The 22155-nt window shown below is 36.4% G+C and overlaps 1 protein-coding gene across 18 annotated transcripts in view; it reads left to right on the plus strand.

The window, feature by feature from the left end:
• The window catches only part of LOC121455309 (sarcolemma associated protein), a 134022-nt gene that overhangs the window by 71751 nt on the left and 40116 nt on the right, over nt 1-22155 (plus strand). For 4 of the 18 annotated variants that reach the window (XM_041662969.1, XM_041662968.1, XM_041662978.1 and 1 more), the window contains exons 6-14: nt 1292-1354; nt 4951-5046; nt 5311-5382; nt 7675-7815; nt 9113-9250; nt 12056-12224; nt 12312-12362; nt 12777-12827; nt 18591-18653. In XM_041662969.1, coding sequence (XP_041518903.1) covers nt 1292-1354; nt 4951-5046; nt 5311-5382; nt 7675-7815; nt 9113-9250; nt 12056-12224; nt 12312-12362; nt 12777-12827; nt 18591-18653 — 844 coding nt within the window. The remainder of the gene's footprint in view (nt 1-1291; nt 1355-4950; nt 5047-5310; nt 5383-7674; nt 7816-9112; nt 9251-12055; nt 12225-12311; nt 12363-12776; nt 12828-18590; nt 18654-22155) is intronic. The other 14 variants (XM_041662980.1, XM_041662979.1, XM_041662986.1 and 11 more) reach the window with 5 other exon arrangements.

A 22155-nucleotide genomic window follows, 5' to 3' on the forward strand; every position in this document is an offset into this window, starting at 1 on the left:
TTATTAGTGTTCAGGAAATGGGTAAATATTCAGCAACTTAATTGTATTTGTTTTCTTTTTTAGTGACATGGTTCTGTATTCACTAGTCTTGAAAAGCCCCTAATTGAAGCAAATTCTGATACTTTGGGGTTCTGAGTTGTTAGGCTGACTTGTAGTTTTTGAACATGATTATTTCTTCTTTTTCTCAAAATTTACATATATTAATAATTTTTTATTAACTCTGGCTATTGGACAAAATGTTAGAATCTTTTTTGCTTATTTAAATTTTTGTGGGTTTTTTTGGTAAGTAGAGTGTAAGATTTCATGCTATCCTCTATCCTGACACATACTTCCAAGTGAATTTTGAAGATTGTCATTTCTAAATGAATTGTGACATATTGATATATTAATGAAGTAATCAGTGATGTATTTTAAGGAAAAAGATGACTGCATTGATTAGGAGTTATTATGAAAAGGCTCAGTACCTCTGTGCTGTAAGTTTGTGATTTGACCTTAAAAGTTTCACTATAATTCTTAATCATCTTGTTTATAAGTCTGATATGATCAGTGTAATGCCATTTATACATTCTAGATAAACAACAGAAATATTTTAAGAAATAATTTACACAATAATTGTGAACTAAGACTAGATCCATTAAACCTTTTATCTGCATATTTAGGAAAATAGACATTTCTTGAAATTGGTTTGTTTTCAATTTTTAAAGTGCATTTTTATTTTGTGTGTATGTTCACCATGCATGTGGAAATAAGAGGATAACTTTCAGGAGTCTCTCCTTTTACCATGTGGGTATGGGGGATTGTTCCATTTAGTGTTACTATTGCTTCCATAAAACACCATGACCAAAAGTAACTCAAGGAGGGAAGGGTTTATTTGGTATACACTTCCACATCACTGTTCATCACTGAAGGAGGAGCTGATGCAGAGGAGTACTGCTTACTGGCTTGCTCCCCATGACCTACCTGCTGTCTTATGGAACCCAGAACCACCAGCCTAGGGATGTCACCACTCATTATGGGCTGGGCTCTCTCCTACTGATTACTAATTGAAAAAATGCTCTACAGGTTTGCCTACAGCCTAATCTTATGGAGGCATTTTCTTAATTGAGGTTCCCTTTCTCATATGACTTAACCTGTGTTAAGTTAACATAAAACTATCCAGCATGGGATCAAACTGAAGTTGTCAGGCTAGATAGGAGGGACCTTTACTTGCTGAGCCATCATGTTGGCTCTTAATAGCTTTTTTAATGTAATGCTTTCTTTGATTGTTGATATTATATTATTTTATTTCTAGGTTGCTGCTAACACCCCAAGTATGTACTCTCAGGAACTATTCCAACTTTCTCAGTATCTACAGGTAAAAGTCAGTCTTGAGAATTCTTAGTCTTTAAAAGTAACTTAGATTTTATTTTGTCAGATTGTAAATACAGAATGAAAATATTGGCTGGAAACAAGCACACAGGAAATATCTTTTAAAGGAAGAGGGGAGGCTTAAAAACAGATCTCAAGAAGAAAAAGGAGTCTGGATTATTGAGTTTAGAAAAGATAAGCTTATGTGCAAGAGAAATTTTTCTTCCAGTGTAAGGAGATTCCAAAGTCCTTCTTTATTCATAGGTGGTTTTAAATAGAATTAAGCTTGTTATATTCCATATTTCGTTCAACTACTTTACCTGTATTGATATAGCTAGAGGAGCGGGCTGCTTGTCATTCCGGCTAGCTTACACCCAAAATACACCCAAAAAAATCACACAGAAATTATATTAATTAAATCACTGCCTGGCCCATTATCTAGCCTCTTTTTGGCTAACTCTTACATCTTGATTTAACCCATTTTTGTTAATCTGTATATTATAACCACGTGGCAGTGGCTTACCAGGGAAGATTTAGCATATCTGATTTTGGCAGTTTCATGGCAGCCCTCCGTCTGTTCTTTTTTTAGCATTTAGTTTTGTCTACTCTGCCCACCTAAGTGCTGCCCTATCAAAAAGCCAAGGCAGTTTCTTTATTTAACCATCGAAAGCAACACATAGACAGAACTTCCTATACTATATTGATTCATTTAATCTATGTAACAGTTTTTACTGCTATGTAAGGAATGTAGATATCTCATTCTTTGTTGTCTGCGGTTTTTGTCCTGCCTAGTTCCCACAGTTGTTAAATCCCAAAGAAATCACACAGAGGTCTACATTAATCATAAACTGATTGGCCCATTAGCTCAGGCTTCTTACTAACTCTTATAACTTACATTAGCCCATCATTCTTATCTGTGTTAGCCACATGGCTCAATACCTTTTCAGCGACGAAGTCACATCTCGCTTCTTCTGTGTCCGGACAGAACTGCAGAGGGAGCTTCCCTCTTCCCAGAATTCTCCTGTTCTCATTGACCCACCTCTACTTCCTGTCTGGTTGTCCCACCTATACTTCTTGCCTGGCTACTGGCCAATCAGCATTTATTTAAAACATAATTGACAGAATATAGACAATTGCCCCACACCACTTCTTGTTTTTCCACGTGGAGTAACTAAGGGGCAGGAAGATCTAAGAATTTACAGTGTCATACGCGTTGTGATTTACCCCTAATCTGAGTTTAGTTTGGCAGTTAGACCCCAGAGTCCTCCCTATTTGAACTGTATTTCTGGATCCAGAGCATCTACTTGGAATGGCCTCCTGGAGCTCTTAATCCTTTATTTAAAAAGACATACAACTCTAAAAGCAAAGAGGTGTTATTTTTTTTTTTCTTCATTTATTTGGGCAGGATTATGGCTCTGGGTCAATAGAGGGATACAATGAGAGAGTATGGTTTAAACGTAACTTTGGTTCAGAAGTATTGATCTTGGTCTTAGTTTTTCTGTTCAATTCTGTGACCTTTGATGGATAGTTTTATTTGTGGATTTGTCTTTAAAACTGTTGACCAGTGGCCCTGTACTTTTTGGTTTTTTAAGGCCATGTGCATCTGTGGAAAAGTACAGAAATAACCAACACATTAATTAGGTCTCATTTTCCACCAAGCACCATGTACTGCCATATAGAAAACGATTGTACACATACGCATATCCATGAAGTAGTTAAGAACATGGGCTTTTCTAGCCAGAATTGACCAAGCTTAACTAGATTTAAACCCTGGTTTTAACATCTCATCTCCTAAGAAAGTTTATTTGTTTGTTTTTTGAGACATGGTTTCTTTGTGTTGTCTTGGCTGCTCTGAGACTTGATTTGTAGACCAGGCTGAACTCATGGAAATCTTCCTGCCTCTGCCTCCATAGTGCTGGGATTAAAGATGTGCTCTACCACCACCCAGCTTCCTAAGAAAGCCTTTGGACCTCATTTTCCTTCTGTGGGCAGTTGATAAGTAGAACCACCTCTCCACATTATGAAGGATATATGAATTAATATAATTAAAACACTTGGAATAGTGCCCACAATGTAAAATATATGATGTGAATGTCGTTGGTCATTTTCATTCAATGAGATGTATTCGTTTTTGTAGGTCTCTCTTGAGAATGTTAAGATTAATTCATATTTCATTTCTGACATGAGAAATAACAGTGTTCATATAAATTAAATAACTGGCCTGGTTCTGTGTAGTGTGGTTGCTGATCATATGAATGAGACTCTTCTCATTCTGTCACATCTTTTCTCTCAGATCTCTGAACATCCATTTATATGTACTAACTCTTTAGAAGGAATTGTCCCACCTCCTCTTTTCCTTCTTGCATAATCTTTACTGAATTGTGAAACTCTAATGTAAACTGTGAAGCCTTAAATAAAAGTTGAAATAGGTGCATTTCATACCTTAGATCTAAAAGACTATTTTAGGAGAGCTACATTTGTTGGAGTTTGGTTCAGAATTAAGAAACTAATGGAAATTAATTTTTTAAGAGATAGAATGACACCATCTAGTGGAGGTAGTATCTAAAGCTTTGGTTGGCTGGTAGCTTTGTTTATAGTAAAACAATTTGTATCTGTTACTTCCTGGATAATGTTTCAGGAGCTTAAAATAAAGTATGGTAAATAGCCATTTTAATGTGGATTACGAGGTGATGGGTTGTTTTTTTTTTTTTTGTCAGATTCCTTAGTCTACATTAAAACAACGGACTTCTGAGTCTACATTAGTCCCTAGTCGTTGTTTATCAAGGATGTGGAGAGCAATAAATTAATGTTTAAGACTTATGCTATAGTTGAAGCATATACTTCTCCTCAAGGTGGCTCAAAGATAGAATGCTTGTAAGTGATTTTTGAGTATTACAGGAATGGCAGAAGATGAAGTTGTGCCAAAGCCACAGCTCAGTGCTGTGGCCATTCACCATCACAGATTGGGCAGGGATGCTGTTAGCAGCTATCACACGTTAACTACAGAGTAGTCTTGCTCTTTGTTCTCTTTCACCATATTCATGTGTTCCGTTGACCCCTTAATTACATCAAGCTAATATTTAGTGAACTCTTACTTTTTGAATATTAATTACCTAATGACATATCAGGGAGAGAATTAGAGTACCTGAAAATGCCATAAGCATTTAAACGTATGTGCATGTATTTACATAACATTTTAGAAAGGAAAGCTAAATGCTGTTATTATTTTAGATGCCATGCTGGAGAGTTGTTATCAAGTATCTTTGATTCCTTAGTTTGAAATACATTTGTTCGAAGATACATTTATGTGTATTTATGAAATATAAGCAGAAACATAAACATTTTTTAAGTTTTTCTAATCTGCATTTTGAAACTTACTCTTTTAGTAAATTACTAATAAAAAGAAAACAGAAATGAGTAACTTGTTTTCCATCTGGGGCAAAGTCTGTTATATCTGTACTTGCAGTCCCGTAGATGGGATAAAATAATGAACTACATCCAGAGTGCAGTCTGAGAATATATTCAAATTATATCGAGTGTTTTTCTTCAGAAGTATCATGTTGCTGACTGAGTTCTTAGCATTTCTTTTGTGATTTATGGTAGGAGGCCTTACATCGGGAACAGATGTTGGAACAGAAGTTAGCCACACTTCAGCGGCTATTAGCCATCACTCAAGAAGCTTCAGATACCAGTTGGCAGGTACTCCGTTTACTTTAGATTCTAGAATCCATTTAAACAGTTTAATAGTTGTTTTAATGTGTTGAATGAATTAAAATTAGATTTTAGGCAAATAAAAGTAATGTTATTACTTTAAAGAACAAATGTTGAAACAGCATTTTGTAGCAGATTTTGATTGATTTTTCAATTTTCAAAATTTTTCAATTTTTCTAGGCAATAGAATCTGTTATACTTGCCTTTTTTGTTACTGCGGGTTTTTATTTGTATCTGATTTTTTTCCAACAGGCTTTAATAGATGAAGATAGACTCTTATCACGGTTAGAAGTTATGGGAAACCAATTGCAGGCATGCTCCAAAGTATGTATTTAATTTCAGGTATATATGAAAGAACACGGTTCTGTAGTTTCATTTTTTCTATCTGAGTGTTTGCTAAGCCCTTTACATAATCCCACAATTGCTTTATATCTTTGTCATGAAAAGAATCCACGCATACCTATAAGTAGGAAGAATTCTGTAATACACGCCTGTGACCAGTTCTAATTACTTTTCTATTGCAGTTGATATTTATTGAAGAGGTTATTTGCCTTTTGAACTGTGATTCAGTCTATCCTGTTATTAATTTTTTTTTTAGTTCTTTCTCTAGGCATAAAAATAATAGATATTTGGTCTGGGTTAGATTTCTTCTTTTTCTTTTTCTTCTTCTTCTTCCTCTTCCTCTTCCTCTTCCTCTTCTTCTTCTTCCTCTTCTTCCTCTTCTTCCTCCTCCTCCTCCTCCTTCTTTTTTTTGCCAACAACATTTCATGGATGGTATTGTTCTTTAGTCAAAGAACATAATGACTAAATGGCTTTCTTTTTAGAATTTTGTCATTGGTGATTCTTCACTATGTTCATTATTTTATGAAAGATCTTTAACATAATGATATAATTCTATCATTCCTTCATTTACTTAGCTGGATTACTTCTTCAAAGATAATTATTCCCTCATGAATTATTTTGTTACCCCAAAGTACATTTTATACAGAAAAAATAGAATGAGACCCACCCCTATTATTTACTAGATAAAAAGAATAAATTGATTTTCCTTTTATCCACCAGTGAATGACAATGAAGTACTTTCTCCCTGCTCAGATTTAAGTATATTTGGTGTGTTTCAGTCTATACTAGTATTTAGCTTTGTTGATTATCAAATTATCCAGAGTTTTGTATGAGTAAACCTCTTAAGGCTGTCTCTCTGGATAAAGCTGACTTGGATAGCATCCTGTGGCTGCACTAGACAGAACGCTCCATGCTCACCTTACACCTTTCTTGTTTGGACCTGGAGTCTTCCTTTTTCCTCAGGATGCTCTTACTCTTTTATCTTAGCCATTGTTCTAAAATGTTTGGTGCTTTTGATAGCCATGATTTTTGTTCACAGATGGAAATATGATGACAGAACATGAGTAATTAATCTTAATATTTGAGAGAAATTATTGACTTTAACTCTTTCCTATTGGAATTAGTATAATTTCTTGCCGTGGACTGACTCTCTTGGAGATTGAAGACCGAGGGAGAACAGGGGTGAAGGCTTAGGAGAACCCAGGATTCGGCGAATGACAGACAGACACAACTCTAATGAGATTTGAATCTGCTGCAACTTTACTAAAATTCAAACATCACTTTTAAGAGATTACAGAAGGAAGTTGGCAGACATAAAAGTTTCCGTAGAAAAATGATTACAGACAATTGATTATTCTCAGCAAGTCTTGTGGTCAGGGCCAGGTGGGCAGAGCTTTTCTTTGAAATTCGTCTCACACCACTAACTAACTGTGCTTTCTCATGGCCCTAAATCATATCTGCCCTCAAGGTAGCCAAGGTAACCCAAACACCATTCTTCAGGGTTCCACCCCCCAGGTTTGCTCCAGTATTGAATGGCTGGCTTCATGTTATCAAGAATATCTTGCCTTTCTTTCCTATCTAAAATGTACCAGGGGTTTCTCATTCTGGCTAGCCTCTCCATAAATGGTAACTCATGCCATTCCATACATTTTCCTTCATAATTTGCCCTTCTTCTACCAAATATCCTATCATGAGCTCTTTCTGTTCTAGGGTATCTGTAAATTCCCCCAGAGAGTGAGCCAGAGTCTTAATCATAACAGTAATGGCCTGAATCAAGGGAGGGGACTCATGCATCAGTTCCTCCGTATTTAAGGAGCCGTTGGAAATGTTTTCTGGTTCCTTGAACAGACTAAGTTTTTGTCAAGAGAAAAATAGAACAGAAGAAAGGATAGCAGAGTCAATACAAGAAACCATTGCCAGGAACAAAGTGAACGAGGTCGTTGAGGCTAATCAGGCACCTCAACTCGAGCAGACTGCCGGGGAACCGCTGGGGGCCAAGCTCCAAGAAGCACGAGCCCCTCATTTTGAGACGGCCACCACCTGAAAGGCATTTTGTCACACAGGCGAGACAGCCGTGGATGTGGCAATTTCTAAGGGCATAATTTACTGATACAACTTTAAAATTCAGATTCAGTTAATAGCAGGCTAACATTTGTTTTGGGGGAGTACCTTAACATATAATTTAGAATGTCATAATGTGCTTATTTCTTTCAAAGCATACGTAGTTTTCAAAGAAAAGTAACTTAGGTGTAATATAATTGTCTTTTGTTGTAGAATCAAACCGAAGATAGTTTACGGAAGGAACTCATAGCACTGCAGGAGGATAAACACAACTATGAGACAACAGCCAAAGAGTCCCTGAGGCGGGTTCTTCAGGAGAAAATCGAAGTGGTCAGAAAACTTTCAGAAGTTGAGGTATTTCATGTTTATTGTTATTGGTTTTAAAGATTTATTTTTAAAATTATGTGTCTATATGTAGTATACGCGTGGGTGTGTTTGTGTGTGTGAGTGAAGTTGTCTGCAGAAGTCCGAGTCTTAGCTCCATTGGACCTATTTTAGGCATATATTATAGGCAGTTTTGAGACATCTGAGATGTATGCTGGGAACTGAACTATGTACCTCTGCTTAGTTTGGACTTTGCTGTTAGAGCAGGCTGGCCCCAAACTCACAGAACTGTACCCACTTTTGTCTCCCTAGTGGTTGAATTGAAGATGTGGACACCGTGTCTATAAATGTGCTGTTTTTTAGTGGAGGATGGTCTCGAGAACTTTACTACTTTACCCGTCCTCCAGACCAGTGGTTCTGTCATCTCAACACTGCGACCCTTTAATACAGTTCCTCATAAAATTATTTTCATTGCTACTTCATAACTGTAATTTTACTACTAGTATGAATCACAATGTAAATAAATTTCTTTGTTTTCCTATGGTCTTAGGTGACCTCTCTCCCAAAGGTCATGACCCAAAAGTTGAGAACCACAGCTCTAGAATAACTTTATATCTTGTGCTTTGCGAGTTTTATGAGGGATATCTTCTAGGTCCTAAGAACAATCAAAATGTGATTTTTGGGACTGAGGGTTTAGCTCAGTGTGCATGTTCTTAGCATGTGTGAGGACCTAGATAGTTTGTATTATGGTCTCATTCTATTGTATGGGCTTTATGTTCATTGTTGCTTGATTAATTGACATACAAGTAAAGTTTCAAGCTATATTGCTGTTTTCACATTAGATGAATTGCTATGTGGTATTAAAGTTACTTAAGGATTGTCGGCTTAGAGGTGATATGATAAAGTATACTTTTAATCTTAGCACTTGGGAATCTGAGGCAGATTATTTCAGGCTAGCCTGGACTCCATAGTGAATTTGAAGTCAGCCTGAGTAACATAGTCTTGTTTCAAAAACAAATAGAAAAGGAGTTAGTGATTTTAAAATATTTTCAAGACTCAAAGTCATACTGGTTGACCCTTTTAAAGTATAAGTAATAGGTAGCTATTTCTGCCCCATTTCCCAACATTAAAAAAAAAAATTTAGTAGTGTTTTAGTATACATGTTCCTGAAATAAACTGAAATTATTTTGTCTTTTAATTCAGTTTTATACAAGGTTAGTCCAAATTTTGATAGTCCAAGCTATACTTTTTATAAGTTGAATTAATGATAAAATTTAAATAAGTATCCATTTATTCTAAATTAATTGTATGTGAACTTGAATTGCAGAGAAGTCTGAGTAATACTGAAGATGAATGTACCCACTTAAAAGAAATGAATGAACGGACTCAGGAAGAATTAAGAGAGTTAGCCAATAAATATAATGGAGCGGTTAATGAAATTAAAGATTTATCTGATAAATTAAAGGTATGTATATTAGTTGCTTTTCTACTGCTGTGTTAAAACACCATACCCAAGACACCTTATAGAAGGAAAGGTTTATTTGGGCTTAAGGTTCCAGAAATTAAGACTCTATCGGCATCATGAAGAGGAAGCATGGCAGCAAGCAGTTATGGTGACTGGAGCTAGAAGCTGAGAGCTCACTGGGACTGGCTTGAGGATTGTGAAACCACAAAGCCTATCTTCTGTGGCATACTTCCTAAAGCCATACTTCCTAAACCTACCCAAACAGCATTACCATCTGGGGACCAAGTATTCAGACATATGAGCCTATGAGGGACATTCTTATTCAAACCATCACATTTTGTTTTTACTCTACCTGAAAGCATGTTAAGCTAATAGTCTCTAAAACAGCTTAAAAGTTTATGTATCACTCACAAATTGTTAATGTAAAATTTGGTAAAACTGAAATGTTGAGATTGACAGTGAAAATAGAAAATGTATTCTGTTTTGTCTACCCTCCATTGCTGTTGAGAATTGAAAGCCTTTAAAACAGACATACTTCCTGTAGATGGAAATAGAGTCAGTGCTTCACAATAGTCTTCTTTCAGTGTTTGCTTCCCCACCACATGGACTAAGATTGGATGGTATAGAAAACAACAGCATCTTCTAATATACACTTGGAACTAGATGAGAATCATCTATTCTCATATGATGCAAATTGGCAAGATGATGCAGAGTGTATGCATTTGTCCTGTGTAATTGGAAATTGTAAAATTTCTGTCCTGCATTCATTCATTCTCAAACACAGAGAGGCTTATAACGATTATAAACTGTTTGGCCTATTAGCTCAGGCTTATTATTAACTAACTCTTACAACTTAAATTAACCCATAATTCTTATCTTGTTAGACACGTGGCTTGGTACCTTTCATCAGTGAGGCATTCTCATCTTGTTTCTTCTGTGTCTGGCTGGTGACTAACTGAGCCTTTCCTCTTCCCAGAATTCTTAGTCTGGTTGTCCTGCCTGTTCTTCCTGCCTGGGTAGTGGTCAGTCAGCATTTTCTTAAACTGATATGAGTTTAATAAATCTTTACAGAGTACAAGAACATTTCCCACAGCAGTCATGCAAGTTTTAAGAGCTAAGTTTGGTCATAGACCCCATGGTGGAAGGACAGAAAGTCCCCAAAGTCGTCCTCTGATCTCCATGTGAGGGCCATGGCACCCATGCCCCAGAACTTAGCCTTGTAATATACACACATGTAAACACAAAGATATGTAGGCAGACACACACATGCAAATAATAATGATAAATTATTAATTATTTTATTATTAATAATAAATTATTTATTGTTTTATTAATAATAATAAATTTTAAAGTGGTAGTCAAGGGCCAAAATGAGATACATGCAGTAATAGTAAATTATAAAAAGAGAGAATCCTAGCTAGAGTAAGAATAAGGTGTCTCATAGGGTAAAGTCATACAAGCCTGTTCTTTCTTGGGAGCCCATATAAAGGTGAAAGAAATTGACACCACAGAATTGTGCTATGATCTCCATGTGCACCTACCCATGCATCATATATGCATATATACATATAGTAATAATAAAGTTTTTGAAAAAGAATTAACAAAATCTAATATAGTCTGATACTTTTTAAAACCTACTCATTTTTAGGGCCTCTCAAAGTTAGGGACCAGTTGTTCAGTGCTGCAACAAACTCAAAGGAAGCTTGGAATAATTTGTTTGAGCCCTGGTCGTCCTTCAGGTGTGCTCTTGATTCTGTTTCAGCTGCTATTCCCTCTGGGACATTTGGAATAAAGAAATCAGACCATAAAATAATGTCTAGTTGGTCCTTCAAAGTCTTGTGACCACATTGCTGAAAATCCATCTTACTGTAATTTATATCTGTTGGTGGGTCATGAAACTAGAAGGAGGTCCAGAGGGAAGGAAGAGATGGTGGGGTTGGAGAGAGGAGCGGGTAATAGAACACACATCATATGAAAGCAGAAAGGGAACTGTTTGGAATGAGGAAAGGAAACAGCCAGAGAGGCTGGAGTCATTGAGAAGGGCAATGTAAATGAGGATAAATGTCTAGACACATGTATGAAGAATACCACAGTAAAACACAGTCCTTTGTGATATTAACTTAAAAATCAATTAAAACAAGAGAAAAGCCGGGCGATTGTGGCGCACGCCTTTAATCCCAGCACTCAGGAGGCAGAGGTAGGCGGATCTCTGTGAGTTCGAGACCAGCCTGGTCTATAGAGCTAGTTCCAGGACAGGCTCCAAAGCCACAGAGAAACCCTATCTCGAAAAACCAAAAAAAAAAAAAAAAAGAGAAAAATGACCTGGCCTCAGTTGAGTGTGTACAAGATAGGTATTTGTCAGACAGGCCAAGCATCACTTATGGTAGTTCTCAGGGAGATCTTGTCAAGAGAAGCGTGTTTAAGGGTTTGCGCCATCATCTTTTTAGCCAAACATAAATAAATTGTAAATTGATATAACATTTTAGAATGTACAAACAAGTTGTAATAATAGTAAATTTGGGTTGTTTATTTCCCATTTAAAAAACATGGAGGATTTAACTTTGACTCCTTATCTGTGTGTTTATCTTTGTGAGTGCTTGTTTGCTCCTAAGTTCCTCCCTTCTCAGTGCCATGTCAGTTTTGACTTACGTCTCTGTCTTTGTTTTAGAAAATCAGCTTTATAAATACATTCTCTAATTCTGAATAGATTCCTTAGAAGTATAAATGAATGAAGTCAGTCCTGGCCTTAGGCTGCTTAAAGCAAGGTGAGGTTTTATGAAATGACTGAAGAGCCCTACTCAACAGGTAGCAGAGGGAAAGCAGGAGGAAATCCAACAGAAGGGACAAGCTGAGAAGAAAGAATTACAGAATAAAATAGATGAAATGGAAGAAAAAGAACAGGAGCTCCAGGCAAAAATAGAAGCTTTGCAAGCCGATAATGATTTCACCAATGAAAGGCTAACAGCTTTACAAGGTAAGCTAGCTGATACAGAAATTGGTTTTATTTGATTTTTGTTCTCTTTGTCTGTGAAATATCTTTTTCTTGGACTGTTTTTTACAGTACGGTTAGAACATCTGCAGGAGAAAACTCTTAAAGAATGCAGCAGCTTAGGTAGGTGTCACCTTCTTTACAGATGTTCTCACTAAGCTTTTGTTTGTTCACATCCTTGACCTCTCACATCGTTTACTTCTCACATTTGATAGTTTACATGTCAAGAACCAAAGGATACTTTCAGAAAATCTCCTTTTAAAATGTTCATGATTGCCACCAGAGGGCACCATTGTGTAGTCCTGCAGACAGTGAGGGTCCTGCCTCTGAGGTGGTCTTAGGATCCTCTTTCTTTTGAGGTTCTTTGGAAGGTCCCCAAGCCTGAATTAGTAAAGAATGGCACTTGAACTCTTCTGAATATAGTGTTCTATACAGAGTCAGTGTGAGTAGGAATAGGAAATGCCATAGTTACATTGAAGCCAGTTTTAAAATTAATACTTTGTTTGATCAGGCAATGATATCCTGTCTTAATCCTAGGGATACAAGTTGATGACTTCTTACCTAAAATAAATGGGAGCACAGAAAAAGGTAGCGTAAAAAACTTTTTTTTGTGATATCATTTTATCATTTAAGCAGGACGGAGAGCTAAATGCCTAATGACTTTTGGTGCTTGGAATAAATACATTTATAACTGTATACTTATCACCGAGTTTTGTCTTTTAAACTCCTGATTCTCTTTATAGACTAAGACACAAGATGTGATCTGTTCTTAGATATCCCTTGTTGTGTTGAAATTGCAATGACTTAGATAAGAAAATGGTTTTCATTGTTGTGGCTTGTTTGATATGGCTCTTCCCTTCCAAAGAGCTCTATTACTGTTCTGGTTCATTGTGCTTAGCTTCCAGGTCTCCATTGCGGTGTGCAAACTTATTTAATGTCCATTGAACATGTGGATTCAAGATAGGGTTCCTCTCTGTATCTTTGGCTTTCTTGAACTCACTTTTTAGATCAGGCTGGCCTCAGACTCACAGCAATCCGCCTGCCTTTTGAGTGCTGGGATTAAAGAGTGTGCCACCATGCCAACGGAAATGACTTTACCCCTCTGTTTTATTGATCAGAGAATGAGATTAGGCATCTTTCTAGTCAGAAGTTTTTTTTGGTAGTTTCTGGTTCTTTCATTCATGTTTTTCTGGGTAGTAGGAGTTCTGCGTTGACAACAGCCTGCAGCCACTGCGTTAGTTTTCCTGTTCTTCCCTTTTCTTCTTTATGCAGTCTTGCTGTGTGCTGTCCTGGAGCTGTCTAAATAAGTCAGGCTGGCAGCGAACTCAGTGCTGTCTGCCGTGAGCCACCATGCACAGCACACGGGACAGCACATAGGACATAGCTTTTAGGTCACTAGCTTTTGTAATTCTGAAGTCTGCAGATCCCCAGTCACTGGCCCCTCACCCCTTTCCTCTAAGATTGGCTGAGTACGAACTCCTTAACTGTGGACAGTTGGAGTAGTAAAGGAATGGAGTTATTTTCAGTGCGTACTGATGTGCTACCTCGTTTTAATATGAAGAAGTTAGTAGAAGATGTCAAGGTCAGAAATAGGATTTGTAGCCAGGTGGTGGTGGTGCACGCCTTTAATCCCAGCACTCTGGAGGCAGAGGCAGGAGGATCGCTGTGAGTTTGGTGCCAGCCTGGTCTACAGAGTGAGTTTCGGGATAGGCTCTAAAGCTACAGAGAAACCTGGTCTTGGAAAAAGGCAAGGAAAAAGAAAAGAAAAAAGAAATAGAATTTGTAACGAAACTGTTTTCCACATATCATGGTATATCTTTATCACTCATAGCAAGAGGTCAAAGTTAAGAAGGAGTTTCTTTTGACGTGTTAAATAAAAAAATGGGTGAACTGAAGATTTAGCTTCAAGAGTTTTCCTATTTTATGCCTTGGATTCAATTCCATCATTATAAAAAGGAAAAAAGAGTTTCTTATAGTAACTGCCAAAGCAAGTCCAGAAAGTCATGTGTATGTGAACTGTACAGTGAAGGTCTAATATTACATATATCATGCATGTTAGGATTCTCAAGAAAAAAATTATCAATTGCTATTTAACTATTCAGTGTATTTTGTGAAATGCCTTAAGGTTTTCAGATTTGAGTTTTTGAGTTTGAGAAATTTTAGAAGTGTAGTTTGTGTTCATTTTAACAAGAATCTTAGTTGCTGTTCATTAAAAGGGTTTAGCAAATTTTTGTTGAGTTAATCTTTGTCTTCTAAGTATTCATTTTCCTTAAATGATTTTATGATTTCCATTATTATTTTGCCTGTCTTTTCCTTTCTGCTTATATACTTTTTAATTAAATCCATATTTTCTTGAATATGTGTCGAGTGTTACATTAATGCAAGCTGTGAACTTTCATTTTTTCAGTTAAGAATCTTTATATACATAAAAAACATCTTTTAACAAAAGTTATCAAATTACTGTGTAAATTTTTTGCCAGAAAATTTAGACCAGTAAACTGCTTTCCTATTAGCAAATAACCAGACTCCTTAATTTAATATTAAAATAAAATATTTTGTATTGTTACGGAGAACTCCTTGCTATAGTTATTTTTCCATTGTTAAAACATTTGGGCCTTTGCTGACAATAAGTTAAGTAGCATAAGAATAACTATAGGACATTTTGACAGTAAGTTTTATGTTTATCTTATGCCACATTTTATTGTGGAATGGACTTTGTAATAAGATAATTTACATTTTCAAACATTGCAAAGTTTATAGCCATGGTTTTTATGAATTAAGTTAACATCACCCTTGAAATAGAGAAAATACTAAGTATAGGTGCAAAAGAAAATGTCAGCAGTGTCTAGAGATATTGTGGTTTATTCTTCTCCCAATGAACTCTTTTTGAAGTGATTTAACTTTTTTACAAGCGGATTTCATACCAGAAGTTTTTGTTTCTTTTTAAAATAAGGATTATTTAAATATATGTTTGAGTATAGAATAGTGCTGTCTAGAAGTAATAGAACAGTGGTAAACTTTAAAATTTTTCTGCTAACTACAATAAAGTTTAAAAAGAAGCAAGTAAAAAATTTTAATACTAAATTTTATTTAACCAACAATATCAAAAATGTTATTTAAACATTTAGTCAGTATTTAAAGATTATTAATGAAACATTTCACATTAATTTTCCTTAGTAGTTATTTGAAATCATGTATTTATTTTATGCCTGCCACATATTTCTATTAGAATGAGCCACATTCGAATGACTTAGTGATATGTACAGTTGCTGGCTACAGTAGCATAACTACAACATGAGTATATAGAAAACATAATCCACAGAAAGCTCATTTGTATAAAAAATTTATTCAAATAGAATAGTTTTCTTTTTTATGTTTCCATGTTTTTTCCTTTTCTTTAACTTTAACCAATATCACAGAGACTAGTTTTCCTTCCAGTAAACATCTGATTTCTTTTGGATTGCAGTGATGATAATATGCTCTGTAGTCAACTTAATTTCTAAGGGCCTGAAATCAAGTAGTAAACTATTAAATGTCATGCTTTATGTGGATGGTGACAGGGTTGTCTTATGCATGTGAAAGGTGCTTTTGTAGATATATATCTACACATTGATAGCAGACTTGAGCTAAGCCAATCTACTAAATATTTTCAGGATTGGGTTCAGATACTAAAAATAGAGTATATAGGGCGCTGGGGAGATGACTCAGTGATTAAGAGCACTTACTGCTCTGCCAGAGGATTCAGGTTTGATTCCTAGAACCCACCTGGCAGGGGATCCAAAATCCTTTTCTGAACTTTTGGGTTCCTGCGTGGAAAACTAGGGTGCTTTTTAGGCTAGTGAGAAACAGTGAGTATTGTGGTTACTGTTGTGTTGCTGTTTAGGGACACCGTGGCCGTGAGGCAGCTCTAGAAGAAAGCACTTAGTTGGGAGTTCACAGTTGCAAAGGATGAGTCTGTGTTGTCACAGTGGGAAGCGTGGCACAGGCATGGGGCTGGAGAAGTAGCAGAGAGCACACATCTGGTCTGCAAGTTACATGCCAAGAGAGCACGAGACAGGCCTGGCTTGGGCTTTTGAAACCCTAAAACTCACCCCCGTGACACACCTCATCCAACAAGGCCACACCCCCTAATCTTTCCCAAACAGTTCCACTGAGGACCAAACATTCAAATATATGACTCTATGGAGGCCATTCTCATTCATACCTAGGGAAATAACTAGGGAAATTCCTGGTTTTTAATAAGAATCACCAGAAATTGGTTAATATTGGTCTGAATTTTGGTTTCAGATAAGTGTCATAAAGTCCTTTATGTATGTTCAAGTTTAGTTCCAAGTAAGTCTTTAAATTTTTTGATAAGCATATACAAAAGGTTATGACATTCTTGTGCATGTTTGCCCTTTCCTCTTTTCCTCTCCACTGAGTCTCCTCCTTTCCCAATGGTTCCTTTTGCTTTCATATCAAATAAATAAGTGGATTAAAGCTAGGTCATACGTAGGTATATTTGTCTTTTTTCCCTCCCATTATCTTTTCTTGTTCTTCCTCATTTTAGGCTACTTCCTCACCCTTCATATTCCCTTCCTACTTTCATATCACATATATACATTTCAATCTAGATTTTACATATGAAAGACACTTTTGCTATTTGTCTTTCTGAGTCTCGCTTATCTTGTTTAACATGCTGATCATCAGTTCTATCCATTCTTTTGCAGATGATCGATAAGTTCATTCTTTATGACTGCATAAAACTAAAACTCTGTCACATATATGAACTATATTTTCCTTACCTATCCAAACACATTTTCACACTTAACATGATATTGTATAGTTTGAGTTTTGAAAGTGTTATTATGGTTTAGAGTTTATATAAAACAACTTTTTCCTTGATATTTTCTAATCTACTGGGGTTTTCTGTTAGCTTGTTGATGAATTCTATTTGTTTAAATTACTTCTTTAATCCAAGATTTTTGTTGCAGTTAATTTTTAATTGTTTTCCACTTGGGGCTGTACTGTACTTGTTATTCATCTCTCTAAAAAGTTGTATTCATCTTTCTCCCTGTTTTTATCTTTCGTGGACCTTTTGGGTACCGTGTAACTAGTTAAAGGAAAATGACAGGTTTGAAAGGTTAAGAAGGCAGTTAATTAAGAGATGTCAGGAGTCACTGTTACAACTGCAAGCATCTGCCTGTTCTATAAGACAAGACAGCGGAGAAGTGGGTTGGTTGCGGTGGAGAGGAGTAAGAGTTCATAGTGAGGGTGGTGCTCATTCCGGGCTTGAGTGCCTTTAGACCTACCTTCCTGGTAGTTACCACATTGGAGCACAGCCTTTTAACACCAGGCCTTCTAGAATCTCTTGTGTAGCTTTGAAGACATGGGTATGTAACTGAAGAATGTTATCTAGATTTATCGGTTAGCCTTTGACCTTTGACTTAGTGAAGAAAAGGGCTGGAGTTCTTTAACTACTGTGTTAAATTCTAATTTTCTCTTTTTTAATTCTACTTTTTACAAAATGGATTATTTCTGATGTAAGCAAAATCATTTATGAAGCTCTTATTTTCAACTGTGTAGAACATGGTAATTGGGGTGGAGATGAACAATGTAATGTAATGGTATGTATGGTATAGATTAAGGTACTTAAGTGGGAAGTCATTTGTGAAAATGAATGTATAAATATATCTGTCTCATTAATTTCTTAGAAATGTAAAGAAATTATTGTATGGTAACCCCTTTCCAACTTTTTTTTTTTTTTTTTAAATAAGGCTCATATCATAGTCCCAGGTCTCTTGAAAGTCACCTTGTAGCCCATGTGGTCTCAGACTCATGACGGTGCTCCTACCTCATCCTCCTGGATATTGGAATCTTAGGCATATGTATCCATGCCTGGCTGATTTTATACATTCTTAAAGTTTAATTAAGACCAACAACTTTGAAGTGAGATTGTTAGAACATGAAATTAATTCAATAATAAAAACACAAAAATCACTTGAGTATTTACAAACCTGTTTTGGAGAAAGGTACATATGAAAAGTGGAAAAAGAAATGTATTTTAAATCAATATGTTATTATTATTAAATATTATATATATTTTAAAGCAATATATTTGTTTTGATTGTTTTTTTTCAGCTCTTTGTATAAAAACTGCACCTTTAAAAGCTAGCCATTCAGAGTAAACTCATGATTATATAAATTACAACTTTCAGTTATTTAATTCCAAAGTATGTGTTAAAATATATTTAGCTTTATTGGTCCTTTTCAGTTACCTATGTTAAAATATTTCATTTTTTAAACCTTTGCTGTTGTTTATTTCAAGACAGCAACAAACCATATCCTTAAAGGTCTTTCTTTCTTTGTTAGAACACTTGCTTTCAGAGAGTGGCGGGGACTGCACTCTCACTCACCAGTTCCTAGAGTGCCAGAGTGAGTACAGAGTATTTCCACATTGATTTCAATGGAGACAGGGGCTAAAATTAAGAAGTCAGAGGAAAAGCAAGGAAATGGATGTGTTTGCTGGAATAGAAGTGTGCAAGTAACTGTTTCCAGGCTTCCGCACACCTATTTGCTTCTTTTGAGAAAAATATTCTTATTGCAGTTCCTTCACATATGGAGTGGAGTATTTCATATTGGTGGTCCCTACACACACAGAGCATGAGAGAGAAACACATAAAACCACACAGGAAGAAATTTCAAACTTGCTAACTTAAAGTCACTCACTCATCAGGGAATAAAACAGACTGTCTGGGGTGTAAAGTACCTAAACTATCTTTCTGAAAGTGTTTATCTTTATATGTGTATTTGTTTGCTCTGCCTGTGTGTATGTCTGTGCACCACAAGTGTGCGGTGCTTTCAGAGGCCAGAGGATGGCTTCAGATCCTCTGAAACTAGAATTACAGAGAGTTGTCAGCTACCAACTGGGTGCTGGGAATCAAAACCAGGTCCTCTGCCAGAGCAGCCAGTGCTCTTAACTGCTGAACCATCTCTCCTGCTCACACCTAAACTTTCTATGGGGGTACTCGATGAAGAAATATTGATAATATGGCTTCTTTATTCAAGTTCTAGTTCTATCACAGATTGAATTTTGAGATTCTTAAATACATTTCTCAGATTAAATGAAGGTATTTAAAGCCAAATAGCCTTTTGGAGCTCTGAGCTCCAAAGATAGAATGAGCTTTTTATTTTAGGGCATGGGTAGCAGTATGTTGTCTCACCCTCTGGTTTGACTGACCACTGTGCCCAAGTCCCATAAGGCTGTCTTTAGGAATATTTAAGGTAGGCTGGCTCTTGGTGATTTAGACCCCTCCTGAGTTCTAAATAAAATGTTGTGAATTGTTTTTATTTGAAATCCCTATAGCACCTTAAATCTCTAATAGAAAGTTATAACGTTCACTTGGTATTGTTAGTGATAGTAAATTTACCATATAGTCCAGGTCTTGTTGATGTGCGTGCTCTTTTCAGTTAGGCAATTACTCTCAGGCATTTTTCCTCTCCTTTCCCTCTAAAGTAAATGGCTTCCCAGGTTTTTTTTTTTTATCCATATCTCATTTTGTAGTTCTCCATGCATATATGTTTGCCCCATTCTTAATTCCAGGACCTAACGAGGTTATAAGGGCCACACCTTGAGTGAGAACCTACAGTTTTAGTGGGTCACAGTTTTAATTCCCAGGAGACATTTAGAAAAATATGTAATTGTGATGGAGGAAGGTCATTGGTTAATAAAGAAACTGCCTTGACCCATTTGATAGGCCAGCCCTTAGGTGGGTGGAGTAGACAGAACAGAATGCTGGGAGGAGGTGAGGCAACCGCCATGCCTCTCCTCTCTGGGTCAGACACGATGAAGCTCCAGCCCAAGAGGGACATATGCTAGAATCTTCCTGGTAAGCCGCCACCTCATGGTGCTACACAGATTATTAGATATGGGTTAGTCAAGATGTGAGAGTTAGCCAAGAAGAGGCTAGATGTAATGGGCCAAACAGTGTTTAAAAGAATACTATTTGTGTGTTGCTATTTCGGAGCATAAGCTAGCCAGGCGGCCGGGAGCCGGTGGCAGGAACGCAGTCCACAGCTTCTTCTACTTAATTGCATTAAATGCTTTTAGAAGAGCTGCTGGTTTTTTTTCCTCTCAGTTGTAGATCTCTAACAAAATTTAAAGCTATTTAATGTAGTTTATTTAATAAATATAACATTTTTCCAATTTTCTTAATTTTGTGAACCAAAGACTTTTTTTTTTAATCTTCTGACCACTGCATCTCACTTATGGCAATTGGCACAGTGAGCTTTTAGGGTTTGTATTTTGAGCCCAACAAATGAGAGGATGATCAAAAGAATGTTTTGTTGAGTTATAATTTTCAGAAGTCCTTATTTAGTTAGTAACAAGTAAAGATCACAGAATTTATTCTAATCATTTTCCTGTTTGAAAAAAAAGGAAATGGAAAACCTTTTTCAATGTCTAATTTATATTACACACTTAATTTAAGGTAATATAAAGACTAACTATACTTTAGTATTTTAAATGAAGAAAATCTGCTTAGAGGGGCTGGAGAGATGGCTCAGGGGTTAAGAACACTGGCTGTTCTTTCAGAAGTCTTGAGTTCAATTTCCAGCAACCACATGGTGGCTCGCAATCTTCTCTAATGAGATCTGGTGCCCTCTCTGGGTGTGCAGGCAGAACACTGGATACATAGTAAATAAATAAATCTTTAAAAGGAGCCGGGCGGTGGTGGCGCACGCCTTTAATCCCAGCACTCGGGAGGCAGAGGCAGGCGGATCTCTGTGAGTTCGAGACCAGCCTGGTCTACAGAGCTAGTTCCAGGAGAGGCTCCAAAGCCACAGAGAAACCCTGTCTCGAAAAAAAAAAAAAAATCAAATAAATCTTTAAAAGGAAAAATGTCTTCCACTCAAAGGGGTGGGAGAGAAAAAGATATGAATAGCTTTCTGACAGCGTCATTAAAGGCGTCATCATTGCTCTCTTACTCTGTCTTTCCACTGTTTTGGACTATGACCCCAACCCAAAAACTAATAAAGGCTTATGTGCTGGAGCAGTTTAATAAGTCTTCAGGTCTGAAGTTCTGGGACATGCATTGTCTGTACAGGTACCTACATACACATATTTAATTAAATATACTTTAATATTGAAAAATCTGCTTAGAGTTTTATTATTATACTTTTGTGGGAAAATGAGCCAACAAGCATTAAGAAAACAGAAGTTAGAGAAGTTACAGCAAATCTCAATGAGAATATTAGCTAAGCAAGTGATGTTTGTGCAGACTGTGCTACTGCATGGGAAAATACTGCACCTGTGGTCCACAGAAGGAAAGTCAGACTGGAACCTGATTCCTGAATACAAAGGCAAAAGTCAGGAGACTAAACAAAACAAAGCACAAGAGCGTCTGTGTATCCTAATCTGTCGAGTGTTTTCTGCAAACAGTGAAAGGTTCAACTCTGACTGGCTGAGAAGGGTATTTAGGACATGGTTCTGAATTCTCTGAATTTTAGGTAGCAACGGTTTGCTTTTGATGATTCCAGATGTTATCTTAAATTTTCCAAATTAATTTGACTCCTAAATATATGGTTACTGGAACAAGGTTAAGTTACCTCTAGCCTTGTTTGTTGTTAGAAGGGTCATTATTTTTTGGCAAGCTGTCATTGTAGATACTAAGTTTAATGAGTATTACCACATGCAAGGAGACACAGATAAACTTATCAAAAAAGTTTTAGAGCAGTTTGGAATTATGTATTGACAGCCATACACAATCGTTTTTGCTGCTTTTAAATGGCTAGGCATCTTAAGTCGATTGGTCTCTCACCAAGTGTGTATTCAGCTACAGCAGGGCTTCAGACTTGTATTTACAGTCTTCTGAAAGCGAATGTTAATGCCTTGTCTTTATTGTTTACTGGTCTTATGGAGCATAAATCAGCGTTTTAA

The sequence above is a fragment of the Microtus oregoni genome, unplaced genomic scaffold, assembly GCF_018167655.1.
Source record: "Microtus oregoni isolate MIOR12 unplaced genomic scaffold, Mior012 000013F_ref0000133, whole genome shotgun sequence".
In the NCBI taxonomy this organism is placed as follows: domain Eukaryota; kingdom Metazoa; phylum Chordata; class Mammalia; order Rodentia; family Cricetidae; genus Microtus; species Microtus oregoni.